Source organism: Cetorhinus maximus, chromosome 14, assembly GCF_964194155.1.
Source record: "Cetorhinus maximus chromosome 14, sCetMax3.hap1.1, whole genome shotgun sequence".
Classification (NCBI taxonomy): Eukaryota; Metazoa; Chordata; class Chondrichthyes; order Lamniformes; family Cetorhinidae; genus Cetorhinus; species Cetorhinus maximus.
Genome location: NC_135892.1, coordinates 38408945 through 38431941, shown reverse-complemented (window position 1 = coordinate 38431941; position 22997 = coordinate 38408945). Strand labels below are relative to the sequence as shown.

The window sequence follows — 22997 nt, the reverse complement described above, 5'->3', positions numbered from 1 at the left end:
ATCTGCTGGCAGCTCTAGTCCTGGCAATGCCAGAAGCTGCAATGGCCAGGACTGGGAATCCCCAGAGCCTAAGTCCCAGGTGTCGAGGACCAGGTAAGTTCTGAGAGTCCGATGGCAGGGAAGGTAGGCAAGGCCAGGGAGCTGGGCAGAGCGGAGGTGGGGGTGTTGATGGAGAGTCTGGACCTGGGGTGGTCAGAAAGGAGCCCCTGCAGGGGCCAAACCTTTTTTTTTTGGGGGGGGGGGGGGGGGAGGGGGCATTCAATGTTCAAAGGAGGCTGCTGGTGGAGGCAGACGCACCCAAGCAAGTGTCACTTTGCGGGCATCCCCCCTGCCCCAGAACACCTCCCTGAAGCCTCGGCCTCGCCCAACCCAGCATAAAATTGCAGAGCGGTCAGGGCGGGCACGAACCTGATGGGAAGGCCATTCGAAAAATTTTACAGCCACCCAGACCTACAAACCTGCCAGTGGTGGGGGGACATAAAATTCTGCCCCATTTTTTTCAAATGTATCACTGTCAAAATCACTTAGCCATAAAAACATTTTCCTTCCAATCAAAATATAAATTTAATTTTGCAAGTGGAGATTTCACTGCACTACCCAGCCACAATTACAAGCAAGAAATGAGGTGCAGGCCTCTCTCTTTCATTTGAAATAGCGGTGGGATATTTAATGGTTGCTTTAGAATGTGTATCGATTTCTTCCTAGGATGTTCATATGATCATGTGACCTTAATCAAAGTTCGCATTTTCATCAATAAGGATTTATCATGTTGACAAACATTAAAATATTGATGTAAACTTCAAGAAATTTATCTACTATATAGCAAATTCTTCCGGTCTGCAAATTTCCTCAACAATTACCTAACCTCAAATTCCTGACATGTTGAGCCAGAGTTCAGAATATGAGTACGATAGCACTGACACTTTCAAACAAGGCTGACTGGACTATAGTCAGTCGAGGATCACATACAGCAAAATCTTGATGAATCCTAGTGGAGTCGCCTCCAAATGTGTGTTAAGCAGAGCTTCGCAATAGCTGATGGGACCTTAATCCCACATGAACGTGTCTCTATGTAACTCAATATGCCTATAAACGTGGTCCATGTGAAAAACAATAGATTCAAACGCCAAATGAAAAGAGTAAGCAGTAATGCATGAAAAAGTCTTTATTCAATTTGTTAACACCTTACAAAGACCTGACCTTGCAAAAGACAGGGGCTTTGCATTGAAAAAGGCCAGATCTCATCCAGGCAATTTTGTTAGCCTTGAACCACATAGATAGCGTAGATTCGCGAAGCAACATGGTTTCTCAGACTTGCCTATCACAAGCAGCAGCAGCTTTTCGGTGCCATCCATATTGGTGCAGGCTACAGAATTAACACTTTCCTTGCACTGCTTTCCACCATTAAACGTTTTACCTTTAAACATCAGAGGTCTGGCAAAAGACGGTAAAAGAGTCTGGTTTCATCCACGTTAAAAATGTCTCTTGGTGCATATTCATGAAAGACGTGGGTGAGACCATTTTGGAGCCAATCATCCATCATTACTGCCATAACCACATGGAAGACAACGCCATGCCTTGTCTTGAATCAGCCATCCGTCACTGCAGTGAACTCCAGGTGGCCCAGTTTCTTTGTCAGGGTAACTCCCCTTTCCTGCAGGATTGGATCGGAGATGGTCACATCCTCTGCTCAGGCTACATTGAACCACATTAGCAGAGCTGTTCCAATGTTGGGATATGCAGCCATTCTCATCCACTTCCTCACTGGAGAGAATGCCTGTTTATCAAATTGTTCCAAGTGTTTCATAATGGTGGACAAACTTGATGGCAGAATCTACCACTCCTTTGCAACATCCACTTTCCGCTTCATGCCATGGTTTTCCACTTGCTGCATCAACTTCACCTTCTCTCTGAGAGCACTTAACCTTCGCACAGTTTTAGCATGTCCTGTCACAGGAAGATCTCTTATGTCAAACAATAGCTTGCTCAGCGGTCCATGATTTCATGCTCATGTGGTCTAACTCTGCTCTGATTGTTTGGCGCAGTCATATGACAAGCTTAGAAAAGTTCAGCTGATCCAGAGTAACAAGTGCAGAATTTCGTCTCATCACAGGCATCATTCTATGGGATTTGCTATTCTGCTGGCAGGTATGATTGATCGCACAACCGGAATTGTGTGTCATCCGAATTTGACTCATCACAATTTCACGGTTATTTGGTCATATTGCAGCCAACTTTTAAATATTGTGCCCATGGTAGTTCATCCTTTGACTCCTCTATTTTCTGCCACACAGTTACATTCAATAGAAAAGTGAAAGACAACAACCCAATAGGCCAACGTGAAAATTGCTGCAGTTTAAGTTGTTGTATGACCAAATTCAAGATTGAAATAGGATTTTAAATTCACTTTGAACTATTTTAATGATATATAATTAACTTACTCTTGGACCACTAAGACAGTCAATAATAGATAGTGCAATGTGACTAAAAAATGTTAAAGACACCATCAAATAGAAGATCACAGCCAAAGGTTCTCCTGTAGCTACTAATATATTAAAATAGTCCTTTGGGATATTTCTCCATCAGAACAAAATTCGTCCCTCCGTAAATTTAGTCATTTCTTAGTGTGGTCTGGGGACGGATATTTTGCAATAAAGGTTGGAATCACACAGGAGTTCTGCTCCCCATGAGCATCAACCTTCTCATTTACATGATCATGTCCTCCAGAGGATCTTGTACCACTGATCTCCCAGAGACAGGCGAGGTGGAATCCGGCAAAAAACGGGTTTTTTTTTGCCAAAGCCCTAATGCAAAGCGAAGTTACAGTACAAATTAATCTTTAAGTGAATTCAAGTTGTGTTCCTGAAGGTAAAAGAAAAAGAGCGTGCATCTAAAAAGGGTAAAGGCACCTAAAAACACTCTAGCATTAGAAATAACAGACCAGCGGTCAGGATCGCACCCGCTCTTCCATCAGCTGAGTCCATGTATGGTACTGCACCATGATGGCGGTTTAGAGAAGACCTGAAAGCGGCTGCCATTATTTTAACCAAATACTGATTCAATAGCAGTCGCGCAACGAGCCGCGGCCTCGAATGCAGTTCTTTAAAGTCTCACCTCGTTGTTGTGGCCTCGCAAATTAAAGTTGATCCTCTGCGGAAAATTGCGCTCCTTCTTGCAGTGACTAGCAGTGAAAGTCACGCCGACCACCCCTCTGCCGTTACCAGTCGCCAGCCAGCCTTCTTCATAGCAGCGTCGCCGACAAACGGGCTTCTCCTTCTCACTCTTGGGCACACGGCCCTTCCACGACATGCAGAGGATGTTGGAATCGCTGCACAGCACCAAGCCCTGTTCCACCGCTGCGAACATCCCGCTGGGGCCGCAGCTGTAAATCAAACACACGCCGAACGAGCGCGTTCCTAGGCGACCTCAAGTGACAGCATCGGAAGCCTGAGGCGGGGCGGGAAGGAGGCACTCCTAACACTCTCGGCAACAGACACACTGACAGGGCCCGTGGGCGGGGGGTGAGGGTGAGAAAATTAGAAGTGGCCGAAGGGGAGGATGGGCGCTTGTTTATCCCGAACTGAACCTCCTGATCATAGGCCCCTTAAGGAACGCAGCGCAAAGCTTTGCGACGCGGAGGCCACCAGTCAGGTCTGCTGTCGCGCGCCTCAGCCGCGAGTACGACCGTTAGCCCACACCACCCTCTTGGCTCGAGTTTCGGTGAAGGAGTGCGAGAGCCTTGGGAGACTGCGCGCGCCTCTGCTCGCCCTTATTGTATGAAAAGCCTGCCTTTGAGTGAGGAGGAACAGCGTCACCTGTTAGCACCATCAGTTTACTCCTTCGACCCCGCGCGGGCGGTGTGAAGACGTGAAAACCTTACCAGCCCCCTCCCCACCCGGTCGCCGATACTTTACTAACAACTCGTTCTAGTTAACTCCCTCGCACACGCAGAATGCCGTTTAGCGTCATGCTGCACGGAGCATCTGGATGACGCTTCGTAGAGTTATACAGCACTGAAACAGGTCCTTCGGCCCATCGTGTCCGTGCCGGTCATCAAGCACCTATCTGTTCTAATCCCATTTTCTTGCACTTGGCCCGTAGGCGTTTCAAGTGCTGCGTACGCATTCCGTTGCAGCTACCTGCAGCATTTTTTGCAGTTGTTTCAAGTGATTTGCTATGAAAAAGCTGAGCGTGAGCAGGTGGAGATATTCAAATAAAAAATTTATTATCCACTGCAAGTTTAGCCGGTATTATTAGGCATTACGTAAAATTTAAAGAAGCAAAAAATGCTGGAAACACTCAGTCGGTCTGGCAGCATCAAAAATGTTTCTCTCCACTCATGCTGTCAGACTTGCTTAGACCTGAAGCGTTAATTGTGTTTCTCTCTACACTGATGCTGTCAGAACTAAGAATTTTCAGCATTTTCTGTTATTTCAGATTTCCAACTTGTTTTTGTATTATGATTTACTTAACGGTTCCAAACAAATCTGCTAATGATCTGGTGCCAAGTTTTTGAAGTATGATTAGAATTTGCATATTAAATCAAAAATACTGAAACCTTTAAATTGTTCAGATATTTAAAGAAGTACTACTTATTGTTAATTCTAACTGGTAAAGTCCTATGCTGCTGGGAATAACCACCAAACGGCAACATTGCTCCATGAGGAGTAAACCTGGAAAAGTAATATTCAAACATTGTACTGAAGAATATACATTCCATGTAATTCTTATTGTTCTGCCAAAGAAATATTGGTACTACATCAAAGCATCCATTTGTTGCATCCATTTGTTACATCCAAAGCATACCAAACATGGATCGGTTAGGATTATGGTGTTGATTCCTGATGTTTGATGGTGATGAGAATTCATTGAAAATTTTTGTGACACCAAAAGGTCCCCTAAGGTGTTATTCACAGTGAGTTGGAGACTGTAACGAAGTTGAGTGGTAATGAAGCGAGCTTTATTTTGGAGTTCTAAATGATGGAACTCCTGCAGCCAGAAGGTAAAAGGTGACAGACAGGTAAATATTCTGCGAGGAAATTTCACACAAATAAACTGTCATAGTACATGGTGACCTCCCACATAATGGTCTGAAAATTTGGAATACAGAATAACTTCAGCCTTTTGGGTGGATATTTAATGAGGGCATGTTGATTACCCTGTGGAATCAAGCATGCAGCAGTATAGATGGTACTGTCCTTGCTTCTAGAATCTGGAACCATCTACATAGACGCTCCTGGAACTCAGTAGAGGTATAGTTTTAATAGGTACACTGGCGACAGTCTTTTCCACTTTACAGGTATGTGCAGCTCCCTTTTACTGTAACATAAAAACCAATTGGTAGGTGAGGAAGTATTGGACTATGATATCTTTACTGTCCAATTCATGAGCAATTCCCCAATTGCTCTGAGGACACTCCTTCCACTTGGCCATTCACTAATAGCAGAACTGTGGTGCAAGGGGTATGTTCTCCTTGATTGCTCTTGAATCCAGCCTCTTCTAAGATGTCTTGTATGATCCTCATGGAGATCAGCAAATCAAAAGAACTGAATTTGCCGAACAACCCCAATGTATGTTTTTTAACCTCTTGAGTGTGTGGACAATTTGAATAACAGGCAGTAGGCTTTTTTGTGAGTTTAAACAAAGAAAGAGGATTGTTTATTTAAGCACTCGGCCCAAAATTGAATACTTACGGAACCCAGTCACACAATCACACACAAACAAATCAAGGAAAGTGCTGTTGGAGGGTTACAGTGCTTTACAAGTTATTAAAAAAAGGAATAGTTTGCTGTTTTAGTGGACCCAAAATGGAACAGGCTTGGAAATCTTACGATGTTACAGCCTTGAGATCTTTCTCAGGCACAGATATTACTGTCTTTTCTGTGTTCCCTTTCTGCAGACAGCATTTCTTATTTAAATATTTTTTTTTTTGGAAAAATATACTTTATTCATAAAATATCTGAAAGAACATTACAAAACATTTCTAAATGGCCAACACAAAAGGGGCAATCATATTCAACTTTTACACATGGATCACAAGGTGCTTCAATACAATCAATGAATATTACAGTCATTTCAATATGGTCATTACAGACAGTCAGACAGTGCAATGGTTTTGGGGTTATCGACATACATCATGTTGCATTCTGAAGCGCTTCAATATAATTATGACACATTTAGTATTCACTACATACATTAATTGTGAGTCATACAACCCGAGGGGTCTATACAATTACCAGCCCCTCGGTGCGCTATGACAGAAAGGCCTTAGACAGCAACCTTTCCCCATTGCACCTTTGCGGCAGCTGCCCCAGGCTTTAGTGCGTCCCTCAGCACGTAGTCCTGGACCTTGGAATGTGCCAGTCTGCAACACTCAGTCGGGGACAACTCTTTGCACTGGAAGACCAACAAGTTTCAGGCAGACCAAAGAATGCCTTTCACTGAATTGATGATCCTCCAACTGCAGTTGACGTTTGTCTTGGTGTGTGTCCCTGGGAACAGCCCGTACAGCACAGAGTCCTGTGTCACAGTACTGCTCGGGAGGAACCTCAACAAAAACCATTGCATCTCTCTCCAGATCTCCTTCGCAAAGGCACATTCCACAACAAGGCGAACAATGGTCTCTTCCCTGTCACAGCCACCTCGAGGGCAACGTGCAGAGGGGGTGAGACCCCTGGCGTGTAGGAAGGATCTGATGGGGTGGGCCTTTCTCACCACCAGCCAAGCTACATCTTGATGCTTTTTGGAAAGTTCTGGCGATGAGGCATTCTGCCAAATGACTTTGATAGTATGCTCGGGGAACCATCTGACAGGATCCACCATCTCCCTTTCCCGCAGAGCCTCTAGGACGTTACATGCCGACCACTGCCTGATGGACTTGTGGTCAAAGGTTTTTCTCTGCATAAATTTTTCCACGAGGGACAGGTGGAACGGCATTATCCAACTACTTGGAGCGTTCCATGGCAGCGTGGCCAGACCCATCCTTCGCAACACCGGGGACAGGTAGAACCTCAGCACACAGTGACACTTGGTGTTTGTGTACCGAGGGTCCAAGTACAGCTTGATGCAGCCACACACAAAGGTGGCCATCAGGATGAGGGCAATGTTGGGCACGTTTTTTCCCCCTTTATCTAGAGGCTTGCACATCATGTCCCTGCGAACACTTTTTGAATCCCTTTTCGACCTCCAGATAAAGCGAAAGACGGCTCAGGTGATTGCCACCGTGCAGGAGTGAGGAATGGGCCAGACCTGCGCCACATACAGCAACAGCAAGAGTGCCTTACACCTGATGACCAGGTTCTTACCCACAATGGAGAGGAAGCGTCACTCCCACATGCCCAGTTTTTTTTCCACCATAGTCATTCACTCATTCTAGTTTCCAACGCATGCCCTGGTCCCTCAGAACCATATCCCCAGCATCTTCAGGTCATCTGACATGATGGTGAAGGGGACAAAGGATCGGTCACCCTAGTTCCCAAAGAACATGGCCTCGCTGTTGCCACAATTTACCTTGGCTCCCGAGGCCAGTTCAAACTGGTCGTAGACGTTGATCAGTCTGCGCACCGACAGTGGATCCGAGCAGAAGACAGTGACATCATCCATGTACAGAGAGGCTTTGACCTGAGTGCCTCAACTGCCTGGGATTGTCACTTCTCTTATGCCCAGATACTTCCTGATGGACTCAGCAAAGGGTTCTATGCAAAAAACAAACAGGACAGGGGAGAGAGGGCAGCCCTGCCAGATTTAATTGGGAAGCTTTCTGATTCCCACCCATTGATTGAAACTGCTCTACTGATATTAGTGTAGAGCAGTTGGATCCAGTTGCAAATTCCCTCCCCAAACCCCATTTTGGAGAGTTCATCCACCATGTAGGTGTGCAATATTCTGTCAAAGGCCTTCTCCTGATCCAGGCTGATGAGGCAGGTGTCCACACCCCTGTCCTGCACATAGGCAATCGTATCCCTGAGTAGCGCAAGACTGTCAGAGATCTTCCTGCCGGGCACAGTGCAGGTCTGGTCAGGGTGGATCACCAATTCCAGAGTGGACTTGACTCGATTGGCGATGACCTTGGACAGAATCTTATAGTCCACATTCAACAGTGAAATGGGTTGCCAATTTCTAATTTCCTCCCTTTCCCCCTTCCGCTTGTAGATGAGGGTGATGATGCCTTTCCTCATGGATTCTGACCTGCTGCCAGCCAGAAGCATACCCTCGTACACTTCTAGTAGGTCTGGGCTGATCCAGTCCCACAGAGCCAAATACAACTCAGCCGGTAAGCCGTCGCTTCCAGGAGTCTTACTCTTCTTGAAGGACTCAAGGGCCTTAGTCAGTTCATCAGGAGTTAATGGTTTGTCCAGACTCTCCTGTGTACTGTCATCTATGACCTCCGTGATAGAGGACAGGAACGACTGGCGCTGTCTGCGGGCTTCATGTCATACAATCTGGCATAAAAGGATTTGCTGATCCTCAAAATGTCAGACTGCAATGACTTTACTGAGCCATCTTCTTCCTTCAGGCTGCTTTTCACAGAGCTGTGGAAGACAGCTGTTGGAAGAAGAAATGTGAGCACTTCTCACCTGTGGGACTATAAGATTCTGTCCAAGGTCATCGCCAATCGAGTCAAGTCCACTCTGGAATTGGTGATCCACCCTGACCAGACCTGCACTGTGCCCGGCAGGAAGATCTCTGACAGTCTTGCGCTACTCAGGGATACGATTGCCTATGTGCAGGACAGGGGTGTGGATCTTGGAGGTCTCCGACACAAAGAGCGAGGCTTGCTGGCTCTTCACCACTTGGAGTTCCTCCTTGACATCGACCCCCATTGACACGAGGAATTGTGATATAGTAGCCATCACTGAGACGTAGTTGAGGGAGGGGCAGGAATGGCAGCTCAGCATTCCAGGATATAGAATCTTCAGGCGAGACAGGGGAGGGGGTAAAAGAGGAGGTGGCGTTGCATTATTAGTTAAGGAGTCAGCTACTGCAGTAAGGAGAGATGATATCTTGGAGGGGGCATCGAATGAAGCTTTGTGGATACAGCTTAGGAATAAAAAAGGGCAGCCACATTGTTAGGTGTTTACTAAAGTTCCCCAGATAGTCAGTGGGAAATTGAGGAGCAAATATGTGCACAATTTGCGGATGTGTGTAAAAACAATAACAATAGGGTAATTATATTAAGTGATTTCAACTTTCCCAACATTAATTGGGATAGATATAGTGTTAAGGGCTTGGATGGAATGGATTTCTTGAAATGTGTGCAGGAGAACCTTTTAGGCAAATATGTAGAAGGTCCAACAAGGGACGGTGCAGTGCTGGATTTAATTCTGGGGAATGAAGTTGGACAGGTGGCTGAGGTGATGGGGGGGGAGCATTTTAGTGATAGCAAAACTATAGGGAAACTATTGGAAAAAATTCTGAAGGAGAGAATCTATATCCACTTGGAGAGGCAAGATTTGATCAGGGCTAGTCAGCATGGCTTTGTCAGAGGGAGGTCATGCCTAACAAATTTGATTGAATTTTTTGAGGAGGTGATCAGGTGTGTAGATGAGGGTAGTGCAGTTGATGTAGTTTATATGGATTTCAGCAAAGCCTTTGACAAGGTCCCACATGGGAAACTTATAAAGAAGACAAATGCACATGGGATCCAGGGTAATTTGATAAGGTGGATTAAAAATTGGCTTAGTTGTAGGAGACAGAGAGTGATGACAGAAGGATGCTTTAGTGCCTGGAAGCCAGTGTCCAATGGCGTACCACAGGGATCTGTGCTGGGTCCCCTATTATTTGTCATTCATATAAACGACATAGATGACTATGTGGGGGGTGGGATTAGTAATTTTGTGGATGACACAAAGATTAGCCGGATGGTTAATAGTGAGGTTGAGTGACTTGAGCTACAGGAAGATATAGACGAGATGGTCAAATGGGCAGATAAGTGGCAGATGGAATTTAACCCTGAAAAGTGTGAGGTGATACACTTTGGAAGGAGTAATTTGACAAGGAAGTATTCAATGAGCGGCATGACACTAGGAAGTTCTGAGGAACAAAGGGACCTTGGCGTGTGTGTCCATAGATCTGCAGAGGGGCATGTTAGTGGGGTGGTGAAAAAGGCATATGGGACACTTGCCTTTATCAATCAAGGCATAGATTACAAAAGTAGGGAGGTCATGTTGGAGTTGTATAGAACCTTGGTGAGGCCACAGCTGGAGTACTCTGTGCAGTTCTGGTCGCCACATTATAGGAAGGATGCGATTGCACTGGAGGGGGTGCAGAGGAGATTCACCAGGATGCTGCCTGGGATGAAACATTTAAGTTATGAAGAGAGGTTGGATAGACTTGGGTTATTTTTGTTGGAGCAGAGAAGACTGAGGGGCGACCTGATCGAGGTGTACAAGATTATGGGGGGCATGGACAGGGTGGATAGGGAGCAGCTGTTCCCCTTCGTCGAAGGGTCAGTCACAAGGGGACATAAGATTAAGGTGAGGGGCAGGAGGTTTAGGGGGGATATGAGGAAAAACCTTTTTACCCAGAAGGTGGTGACGGTCTCAAATGCGCTGCCTGGGAGGGTGGTGGAGGCGGGTTGCCTCACATCCTTTAAAAAGTACCTGGATGAGCACTTGGCACATCATAACATTCAAGGCTATGGACTAAGTGCTGGTAAATGGGATTAGGTAGATAGGTCAGGTGTTTCTCACGTGTCGGTACAGACTTGATGGGCTGAAGGGCCTCTTCTGCACTCTGTGTTTCTGAGATTCTGTGACTGCAGTGGAGCAGATTCTGCATGTTTTTCTGGAGTCGGGACATTTCCCTCTGTTCCTTTCTAGCTTTCTGGATGCCTTTGAGGATGAAAAACCTCTTGATGTTTTCCTTGATCACTTCCCACCAGTGTATCAGAGACTCAAAGAGGGGTTTCACGGTTCTCCAACCTTTGTAATCCCTATTGAGTTCCTCGATGGTCTCTGGGGTCAGCAGTTACATGTTCAACTTCCATGTCCCTCTGCCAACCGTCTAGTCTTCCTGTAAATGACAGTCAGCCAGTAGGTCAGAGAAAAACACTGGCTTGACATCAGTGGATTTGACTGTGAATGCATGGGACACAAACAGGAAGTCTATCCTGGAATGGATGGATCCGTCTGGCTGCAACCAGGTGTATCTACGCTGCGCTCCATCTGCCGGGTTGCTGAAGACGTCGTGCAGCTTAGCATCCTTTACTGTTTCCATCAGGGATCTGGATGTGGCGTCCAATCTGCTGTCGGCCCTGCCAGATCGTCCAGCTGCAGTTGAAGTCACCGCCCAGAACGACCGGCCTGGAGGTCGCCAGCAGGAGCAGGAGCTGCTGAAAGACCGTCAGCCGCTCATTCTTTTGAGCCGGAGGATACACGTTAATTAACCAGAGTGGAGCATTCTTGTACATTACATCTGCTATGAGGAGGCGCCCGCCCACCACCTCCTTAACCTTGGTGACAGTGAAGTTGCCTCCCCGCAGCAGAATACCCAGGCCGGAGGAACGTGAGTCGTTTCCTCCCGACCAGACCGATGGCCCATGGGACCACCACCGTAACCATTGCCCTCGCACACTCCTGCAGAAACAGCAGGTCAGCTTTGACCTTGGCAAGGTAATCCAAGGTCGCAACACATCACGTAGTAGATTTAATGCTACGCACGTTTATGGATACAATCTTTATCCCCATTTTTAAAGCATTTTGTTGCTTACAAAACCTGTTGTCCTTGAGAGTGCCAGACCTTTGGTCTGCTCCCGCATACCCATAGTATTAACAAATTGTCTCACTTTGAATGGGCTGAGGAAACTGTCCTGAACCACCCCATTGGAGATGTTCCACTCAGGTGGCATCTGGGGGTTCATGCAAAGAACGAGCTTTGAATTATTCTCTGTTAGAGCAGTCTCTCCGATCCAATCCTCCTCGGGGGCATTGCTGCTCCCGGCTTCCCGGAGCTGGGGTGCGCTGAGTGCTTCACTGGGGCTGGGGTGCGCTGGCCTCTTCAAGTTGTGAGCAAAGTTGGGGTGCGCTGGTTTGTTCATTGTCTCCAATGTTCTGGAGCTCAGGTGTCTCGTCCTCCAACTCTCTAGAGCTTTGCCGCTTCTTCTGTTGGTGCCACCCTTGCCCTTCTTTGTCCAAAGAGCAGCAGCCCTCGTCATCCGTGTCAGATGGGTGACGCCCCTTGCCACTCGTCTGGGATGTGGCTTGATCCCTTCTTAGCCCCTTCTTCTTTTTGGCTCTTTTCACCAGCTGCCACTCCCCCTGATGATTTTCTGCTGGTTCCTCCTCCATTGATTCACTCTGCTGAGGAGTGGGAGGTTCAGGGGGCAGTGCAGTTGTTTGGCTTTCCGCTGCCTCAATCTTTTCCTTCATCTTGTCTCTCTCAGTGTCCCCTTTTGCCCCATTGTGCTCGTTTGTGGCCTTGGTGACTGGAGGGTTGCAAGTGTCCTTGGTAGTAGTGACACTAAGCATTTCATCTGCTTCCCCCTCATTGGTTTTGGCCGCCTGTGCATAAATGAGGCAGCGTTTAGGGCAGGTCATGTTGAGGTGGCCTGCCTCGCCACACAGGTCGCAGCACTTAGTCTGTTTGCAGTCCTTTGTCTGGTGCCCTTCCTGCTTGCAATTCTTGCAGAGGACAGCGCTGCAGTTGGCCGCCACATGACCAGACTTGCCGGCAAATATGGCTGCTCCACCATGCAACTCCACACAACTGAGGTTTATTTGCCAAATATAGTGGTGTTCTCCTTTGATGAGCCACATCCTGCTTTATTGTTTTTGGATTACTGTACCATTGATTGAAGACATGCGCTTTGATGGGCTAAAATAATTACTTTCTTTCTTTTCAAAAAGACTCATTCAATGTCTTCTGATGGTCTTTCAGGATATGTGTAATTTCCACCTTTTTTCCTTGTGAGATAGTGAGTCAGTTCTTCGAATACAAAGACTAGGTCATCATCTGACCTCTGGTGGCCATTTAGTTGTAGCATATTGTCAATTTTGAAAGAAAAAGTCAATTCAAAAGATTCCACATTGCATAAAGTTTATATTTTAATAGTTATGAATATTACATGCCATTACTGGACCAGAAACCTTTTTATGACTAACTTTAACAATCAAAACAAAATCAACATAAATTACACATGAATTAATGGGCAAATCATGATTAATATAAATTATAAATTGCACGTTAAATAAATCACGTAATCCACTATAAAAAATGGCACCAATTTTAGCTACAAAGCCATTCAAAGCTCAAAGGTAGAATTCCAACTGTTTTCTTTCACAGATTTAGCCATCGATTCTCATCAGACAGCAGCTCCCCTACAACCCAAGTTCTATATGTGCAGTCTTCAACAAAATGATGCATTTCTCCAGAATTTCCTCAGCTCTATTCGACAGCATGGATTCACCAGTATTACCTTTAACCGAACCTTCAGTGACAACCCTATATGGCCAGTTCTGCTCAATAAGTCAATAAGTTAAAATAACTGAAGCAAAGGCAGCAGACTTATTTTTTCCTTATCTTTGCTCCTGAATCCAGCTTTCATGTTCACTTTTTTCAAGTGCCCCACCAAGCTCTCCTCCAGAAAACCTCTTTATATGAGCCATTGTCCCTCTCTTTTAAAAAAATTATAACAATTATTGAAATATTAAAGTACCAGATGTTTGTGATGTAACAGTTTTTCATCATACCCCCTCCTGTTGGAAAAAAAAGCTTTACCATAGTGAAGTTTTCTTTATATTTTTTGCATATTCCACAATTATACATATCTTATTCACAAAATCATAAAGACTTAACCAATAACAAATCCATAATTAGCAGAATCCAAACATCATAGAATTATTACAATTCAGAGCCTTTTTTCCCCCTACACACCATATTTAAATTATGGACAGAGCATCAGTAATTACATTGTTTTTTTTTCCTGCAACATGCATAATTTCAGTGTAAATGGCTGTACCATCAAACTCCAATGAACAGCCTATGGTTCTTAGTTCTGAACTTTTCATGTTTGCATGTGCGAAAGGTTTCTCATGCTTTTTCGATTTGTAACAGGAGTTTCTAAAACTTTGGCCATTGCAAACAACTTGCTAACAGCATTCAAAATCCTCTTTTCAGCACTATCATTCTTCCCACTGCCTTCTTGGAGCTGGTGGAGGCAGGTCAAGTAATATTTGCAGAATTTTTGTGCAGTTTGTTGATGTTCCCTCAGTACTTCTGTACAAATCATTTCAGCTGCTCACTCTCTTGAATGAAATGCATTATGTCTTCTCTAATTTTGTCCACAGCTCTCAAATACTGATGCTGATTTTTCTCTAATCCATTTTTGGAGATTAATTTGCTTGGATTCTTGGAGTTCCAATTTTCCTGTAAATGAGAATTTGTTTTATTGCTGGTTGATTCACTTTCTTTCAGTTTTCCTACAAGATACTCCTTTTCATTTTGCATTATCTTTATGGTTTTTAAATGTTGTAAGTCAGTTTTGGTTTCATGAACAGTGCTGCTGACCTTACTGTTGAAATTTGTGTGCTGCTGCTTGCATTGTTCCTCATTTAGCTAGTATTCAGGACTTAAGATTTCCTTCCCGGAAACCAAGTCATATTTAGTTTAGTTTTGTAAATGTGTAAATGTAGATGTGTAAATTTTTTCATCTTACGCTGTAAATGTTCCAATTATTGTTTGAGCTGAAGTTCAGACAATTTAAGTTTCCAAAGTTTCCTTTTCAGTTTTGTATTCCTGATGTTGCCTTTCAGATTCTTTTAATAAATTCTCAGACTTCTTCAGCTGGATACCATCATTTGTAATCATTTTCCTTGGTTCTATCATTTTCCCATGCTGTGACCTCCTTGGTCCAACATTTAGGACTGCTCCTGCTCATTCGCTTTGTGGCTGGCTTCCAAAATCTGCAAAGGAGAGTGTGAAGTCTGGGCCCCGGGACAGCATTCATGAGGGTCTGAAGGTCTTGCAATTTTTCTGTTCTGGTTCATCTTGTCAAGAACAACATTGCTGATTGAAGGCAATTCATCTGACTTCCCTGTATGAGCTGCTGTGGACTAGAACCCAAGGAGAGCTTCCCAGCCTTATTGCTTCATGCCCTCTGGATTCAGAAATTCCCACTGCTCCACTTTGAAGCCAGGCTGTCATCAGGGATTTGAAACAAAAACAGAAAATGCTAGAAAATCTCAGCAGGTCTGACAGCATCTGTGGAGACAGAAACAGAGTTGATGTTTCGAGTCCATATGGCCCATCTTCAGAGCTACAGAGAAGTAGGAATGTGATGAAATTTATACTGTTTAAGAGGGGTGGAGCAGGTGAAGCTGGATAGAAGGCCAGCGATAGGTGGGGGGCAAAGGAGAGATTGACAAAGATGTTTCCAGCATCCGCAGTATTTTGCTTTTGTCATCAGGGATTTCTTTGATGTTGCTTTTACTTTCAGAAACAGACCCTGAACCATTTTGTTTAGGTTCCAGCTCCTGAACCCCATTTTCTTCCACGTCTGCATGCTTTTTAATGTCCAAGTCTTTATCCAGATTTGCATCTGGAACTGACCTATCTTGTTCAGGTTCAAGAGTATTTTCAGCTGTAAATTCTTCATCATGAGCTGACCATTCCTTTTGTCCCTCCAGGATACACAGGTTTAATTCTGTCTCCTTTGTGTAAGCAGCTCATTTCTCTACCAGGTGCTGCTTTAAGAACTTCATTGAGTTTATTTTGATGGTCAGCTAAGCTTGACATTCCTTTTAATTTAGTTCATGAATTCTATTTATCTCCTCTTCTTGTTCTTTATTGCACTGAGCTTGAACTTGTTAATTCAGCTTGAGCTACTACTGCTGCTTTCTGAAGCTCTAACCTGCATTCAAGAACAAGGGGCAGAATTTTATAGCCCTGTCGTGGTGGGGGTAGGGCCTTAAAATGCGGTGAGCTGTTCAAATGTCCATTGACTTCGGTAGGACCATAACATCCCGCTGGCGTAAAATTCCACCCAAGTTTTTTTTCTTGCAGCTCTGCAGTTTTAACCCTGCTTTCTCAATTTCTTCCAAAACATGTTTCTTCCATTTTTCATCATTTCTTTTGAGTACTGTTGCTATCTACTTTGCCATATCTTGTTCATGCTCTCTCTTCCATTTCTTCTCCTCAATTTGTAAATTGGCTCTGTATTCAGGAAAGTTAGTTAATTCTTTCAATCAACAAACATGTGCTTCTGTTAATACCATTTCCACCAGTTTAGCTACACTATCTTAATGTTTTTTCTACAGTTCTAGTTCAAGTTTAATTTAGTTAAATTTAAGGAGGAGATAGACAGATTTTTAATTAGTAACGGGTTGAAAGGTTACGGGGAGAGGGCAGGAAATTGGAGTTGAGGCCGAAATTAGATCTGCCATGATCGTATTGAATGGCAGGGCAGGCTTGAGGGGCTGAATTGCCTACTCCTGCTCCTAGTTCTTATGTTCTTATATGTTAAGTTGTTTTAAGGCCTCTCTTCTGACACATCTTTAGTAAAAACATCAATCTTAGCAGCAGATTCATAAAGAGTAATTTGTTCCTTCAAGTCAGCCAGCTCTTCTTGTTAAGGCTTTGTTTCAGAGCTTCAGTGGGCTTTCCCAAAACCACTGGAGATGACAATGCTTTACCCCAGTCAGGTCATTTCCTAGCAAAAAACCCACACCTTCAATTAGCAAACTAGAAATAGCACCAACAGTAACAGGACCAGTGACTAAGTCACATTTTAAATCAACCTATACATGGGAACAGGTAAATAATTTCCATCAATTATCAATGAATTAACACCTTAGAATCCAGTGAACTACCTGGAGGGAAATTCATGTTAACATCATTGACTGTGTTGCCCCTGTACCTCTAAGGATAACAATTGATTTTCCTTGTTCACCAGACAAACACCGGGATAGGTTACCCTCAAATAGAAAACTTCTATAGTTTGCTGCACTGATTCACTCCATCAGTAAATGTGGGGGAAAATACCTGCTAATCGTGAACTTTACCTGCTAGGACTATTATGACACAGCCAATGGTGAAGGCTGAGTTGTTCAAATCCCAGAGGCAAACTTGAAACAACTGTCGTAACCCATTTTTGTAATTTGTATGTTTCGAGATACAGGTTTGAATTCAGTAGTAACAAGACCATTGAGTCTCGGGAGGTTTTTTATAAAACTAAATTAAACATTTATTAATACAAGAAAAATTGTAAGCACATACATATGTCTACAAAATTACTACTATAACTACAAAAATCCCGTAATTAATCTGACTCTCAGTTACACCCCTGTTAAAGCAACAGTAAAACTGATAGATTTAAAAGACCCCAGGCAAAGCACATTTGACCTTATGAATTCAAAATGAGGTTCCTTGCAGACACAAGTTGCAGGTGTACAGGCTGGTTAGATCTTAAATGCCTCTGCCTTACACGCACAAACTCCTTTCTGTTTATACCTAGCTTTTCCTTTGAATGTAAATTTTCCATTCTATTACTAGATTTTTAATTTTACCTCTTCTAACAATAACACCCTTTGACTCCACCAATTTTATTAGTAAACTGAAAAAAAAATAAACATATTGCTTGTCGTCTTCTAGCTAGGTGCAAGATTGTACTCCCACTCTTGAATGCTTTATTCAACAAATGCAAATTTACACTTAACCTTCTGTCCTCCTTAGTGTTTACCCAATTAACATCTCAAACAACTATACATCAAAGCACCAGATTAGCTAGTTTTAATCCAATTAAGACACACACAGTCGAACACATAGACACAAACCCCACTAGAATTCCATCTTAAAAATAATTTCCAATAACATTATAGACATTAATATCTCTTCATGGCAAGTACAGTATTTTCTGGAGGGATATCACGTGACCATACAAATGCTACAGTCTTGTTTTTCCACTTCCAATACTCAGCCTACACATGTCCTTTTTAATGACAAAAATAGCAAACCAAACTTGCCCTCTGGACTTTCAACTTTACTTCCCCAAGGAGTGCTCATGTCTTCACCCCTGCCATCTTCTTCAACTGAGCCAGACTTCTCTTCATTATGTTAGCAAATAGAGATAGTTAACGTAAGTTGTATTGGCATTTGTAGGTGTTATGAATGAGTTTTAGCTTTAAAATTTAAGTTTGATTTGTATTTCTGTGTCTGTGTGTTAAGAAAGGTCAAATGGAGTTTTAGTTTCACTTTAAAAGGGTGCTTGCATTTCTAATGAGGTTTTTTATGACTGTTGCAGCTAAGTTAAACAACTAGCAACAGGGGGCCAGAGAGGCAGGTCCCTCCCACAAACACACACACGGAAGAAAAGAAACAGCAGTTTTGATTCGGAAGCTGTGGAGTTCAGTTGGTTTTTTTGAAAGTTGCTGCCAGGAGAGATTGGAGCAAAGGGGACAGATAGCCAGTCCCAAGCTAAGGACAACCCCAAAATCCCAGGGGGGTGGAAGAGGGGAAAGTACAAAGAAGAAAGGAAGGACAGAAACCTGGAAAAGGTCCTGTTAAGTTAAGAGTGAGGGGAAGAGAAAAAGACTCCAAGCTTCAGATTTAAAGAGACAAAAGCTGCAGACAGTAGATTTAAAGTGAGAACAATTTGCTAGAGGCAGGAAAGTCCAAAGAGATGGCTGAAGTTCTGTAACTCTTTGCTATGGGCATGTGAAACAGTGGTGTACTGTTGATGGCTGAGTTGGTGAGAGACAGTGCATGGAAGACAGCTTGAATGCATGTGGTGACCTAGGGAAGAGGAACATCGAACAGAGGGTTCAAAACTCTGGAGGTGAACCCTTGCGGAAGGATCTGAGAGAAAGCGCTGGTTTGGGAGAAGATTCCAAAGCAAGTTCTTGGAGAGTGGAGATTGGAAATCCTCATGTGAAAGATGGAGTTCAGTGAAATTGGTTGGCTCATGGTGTGACAAGCGCCTGGAGGAGGGGGTGGTGGGGAGTTGAGGAGAGATCCATAGCATCTGGTTGGGGTGACATCAGTCACTTGGTTTTAGAGTGTGGTGTGTCTGAACACAGGTGTTTACATTGACTTCGTATTTACTGTGAACATTAAAGTATAAGATAGCTTTTGTAACTTGTGTTATCCTCACAAATCCATATATATCTGTAAAGGCATTCTGTTGAAGAGTCATACGGACTTGAAACATGAACTGTATTCCTCCCCGCAGATGTTGTCAGACCTGCTGAGTTTTTCCAGCTATTTTTGTTTTTGATTCTGTAAAGGTATAGTTGTGGGTGAAGGAGTATTGTAATATAGTTCATCTTGTCTTGTTGAATAACTGTATTTTTTTGGTAAAAGTTCTTCAGCTGACTTCGGTGACTCTGTTCAGTAGCCACTCTCCACGTATCTAAACAAACAAATAAAAGTTAGGATCTATCAAGCTGGGTTCCACCCTGGGATCAGGCTTGTCCAGTGGTAACCTCAGCTGGGGATCGTAACAATGATCAAATCTCCCATCACTCCAATTTCCCGAGTGTCTGAATTGGGGCCTGCTCTTACAGTCAATTCATAATCATCTGTCACATGCAGCTTTCTTTATTTCATGAACTTTATGTTCTTCCGGACCTTATTCCCAAATGAAGACTGTTTTTGAATTCTTCCATCAGAATCACTTCCTTAAGGCATTCAACCCTACACAATCTATACCACTTATCGAACACCATTTCCTTTTCCCAAGCAAACTCCACATAGGTCTGGCCCTGTTTCCTTTTCAAATTTCTGTTTGTAAACCTCTCGCACCAACTCATAGGCATTAAGAACAGCAGTCTTTGCCTTGTCATAGTCACCTGAGTGCTGTTCTGAAAGAAATGAGTCCAATTCCAAAGCTTTAGCTACAAAAAAACTCTATGGAAGCATAGTTCAATATTTAGGCCATTTCAGATTCATGGTGTTTTTCTCAAATGACACAAGTACATGTCTACTCCCTCCTCACTAAATTTAGATAACAAGCAAACACTCTTCACCAAATCAAATCTATGATGAGTTTGCTTTAGATCAACCTCATTTTTCACCATCAGTTCACATTCATGTACTCTGAACCTTTTTCTTTCCAATTCGCTTTCTTTTTCTTTTTTCCTTTCCTCTCTTTTGAACTTTTCTCTTTCTAAATTTTCTCTTTTTCTTTCTCTTTTGAATTCAAACTGTTTCATGTCTTTTTCTGTTTCCCATTTCACCCTCTCTATTTCATATTGTTTTATTTCCCTTTCATTCTCTAATTGAAGTCTGGCTAATTCTATTTCAGCATGAATAGTAGCATCCTTTTCTTACTCAAGCTTCAAGTGACAAGACAATTCTTCAACAATCCTGCTTTCCTAGCTCATGTGGAGTGGATTGATATGCACAAAGTAGGAGGTGAATTGATTTTAGTCAAATGTTTTATCCTCCAATGCATTAGTTCTTAGACTGTCCTATATCACTCTGTTGAATCGTTCGATGCTACCATTAGATTGTGGGTTGTATCGCAATGTCAGATGGTGGTGAATTCATAGCTTGCTAGGAACTCTGAACTGACTGGAAACAAATTGTGGACATTACCTGTTGTGAAAGACTTCAGCAAACCCCATTTTGTAAGTAACTTTTCCAGAATATCAATGGCCGAAGTGGAGGTTATGGAATTTGTTGTAGTAATTTCCAACCATTTGCTACATAGATCATGAACAACAAGCAAAAATATGTTGATTGCTAGGGTCTGTGTGTACTTCTTCATTAAAGTCTTTGTATTCAGTTTCCAACAATGGGAGTGACGCATAAGTGATTGGACAGTAAGCGGCACATGAGACAGAAAATTATGCCTGAGTGTGACCTAGATAGAGTGTGGAGTTAGAAATTTGGTTCACGTGGGAATTTGGTGCACAGGGTAGCTTGGCTTGTGGCATGTAGGGAGTTGTGGACACTTCACATGGCCTAGATGAGTACATGCGCAGGAGCTGCAGAAACTTGTGCTCTGAGTTTTGGAACTCAAGCGGTGGCTGGAGTTACTGGGGCACACCCATGATGCTGAGGACTACTTGGAAAGCACATTTAGAGAGGTGGTCACGCCTCCAATTAGGAGCATGCAGGCAGAGAGGGAATGGGTGACCACCAGAAAGTCTAGGAGGACAAGGCAGGTAGTGCAGGAGTCCACTGATTCTATCTTGCTCATGAACCAGTTTTCCATTTTGGACACCAGTGATGGTTCCTCACAGGCGTACAGCAAGATCCAAATTTGGGGCACCATGGGTGGCTCAACTGCACGGGCAAGAAGGAAGAAGAGTGAAAGAGGAATAGTGGATGGATTAGATAGTTAGGAGAACAGATAGGCATTTCTGCGGTAGACGTGACTCCAGGATGGTATGTTGCTTCCCTGGTGCCAAGGTCAAGGACATGACAGAGTGTCTGCAGAATATTCTTAATGGGTAAGATGGGCATTAGTATCACTGAATCCCCCACTATCAACATCTTGGGGGTTCACCATTGTCCAGGAACTGAACTGGACTGACCATATAAATACTGTGCCTACAAGAGCAGGTCAGAGGCTAGGAAGCCTGCGACGAATAACTCACCTACTGACTCCCCAAAGCCTGTCCACAATCTATAAGGTACAAGACAGGAATTTGATGGAATACATTCCACTTGCCTGGATGAGTACAGCTCCAACAAGATTCAAGAAGCTTGACACCATCCAGGACAATGCAGCCCACTTGATTGGCACCCCATTTACAAACATTCACTCCCTCCACCACCGACACATAGTAGCAGCATCAAGTAGTGCCATCTAAAAGATGCACTTCAGAAACTCATTAAGGCTCCTTAGACAGTACCTTCCAAACCCACAACCTCTACCATCTAGAAAGCCAAGGGGAACAGATAGATGGGAACACCACCACTTGAAAGTTCCCACTCCAAGCCACTTACCATGCTGACTTGGAAATAAATCGCCGTTCCTTCACTGTCACTGGGTCAAAATCCTGGAACTCCCTCCCTACTAGCACTGTGGGTGTACCTACACCACATGGACTGCAGCAGTTCAAGAAGGCAGCTCACCACAACCTTCTCAAGGAGAATTAGGGATGGGCAATAAATGCTGGCCAGCCAACGAAGCCCTTGAATGAATTTTTAAAAAGATCGTGATTCACATTGGTGCCAATGACATAGATAGAAAGAGGGATGAGGACCTGAAAGCAGATTTTAGGGAGATAGGTAATACATTAAAATGCAGGACCTCAGAGGTAGTAATCTCCAGATTATTATCAGTGCCACATGCTAGTCAGAATAGAAGTAGGAAGTTAGAGCTGATTCATGCTTGCTGAAGAAATGGTGTAGGAGGGAGGGATTCAGATTCCTGGGGCATTCAGACCGGTTCTGAAGGAGGTGAGACCTGTATAAGTTGGATGGCTTGCACCTTATTGGGGCTGGGACCAATATTCTTCCTGGGAGGTTTGCTAGTGCTGTTGGGGAGGGTTTAAATGAGGTTTGGAAACCTGAGGATAGACTCAGATGGGGCAAAATCAAAAATGGTAATGGAAGGCAGAAAATCACTGAATGAGTCTGGAAGACAGAGGAAACAAAAGATAGAAGATAAAAAAGAGAGTTTGGTAGTGCTCAAGGGTATATATTTCAATGCAAGGAGTACAGCAAATAAAGCAGATGAGCTGAGGGCACAGATAGAAACATGGCAGTATGATTTAGCTATTACAGAAACATGTCTTAAAGAGGGACAGGAATGGCAGCTCAACATTCCTGGTTACAAAGTTTTCAGGTGGTATAGAGAGGGAGATAAAAAGGGACGGGGTGGCAATTTTAGTTAGAGAAGCAATTACAGCTGTGAGGAGGGATGATATGTTAGAAGAATCATCAATTGAGGTTATAAATCTGAGCCTAAGAAGAAAAAGGGGCACAAGTATACTATAGACCCCCAATCAGTCCCAGGAGATAGAAGAACAAATATGTAGTAAAATCTCTGAGAAATGCAAAAACAGTAGGGCAGTAATAGTAGGGGATTTTAACTACCTCAATTTAACTGG

General features: G+C 43.7%; 1 protein-coding gene across 4 annotated transcripts in view; it reads right to left on the bottom strand.

Moving 5' to 3' along the window:
• Positions 1 to 4160, bottom strand: part of tulp4a (TUB like protein 4a) — a 408102-nt gene extending 403942 nt beyond the window's left edge. For 2 of the 4 annotated variants that reach the window (XM_078556825.1, XM_078556826.1), the window contains exon 1: positions 3115 to 4159. In XM_078556825.1, coding sequence (XP_078412951.1) covers positions 3115 to 3366 — 252 coding nt within the window. In that variant the 5' untranslated portion in view covers positions 3367 to 4159. Of the gene's footprint in view, positions 1 to 3114 lie in introns of all 4 variants that reach the window. The other 2 variants (XM_078556828.1, XM_078556827.1) reach the window with 2 other exon arrangements.
• Between the last annotated feature and the right edge of the window lie 18837 nt (positions 4161 to 22997).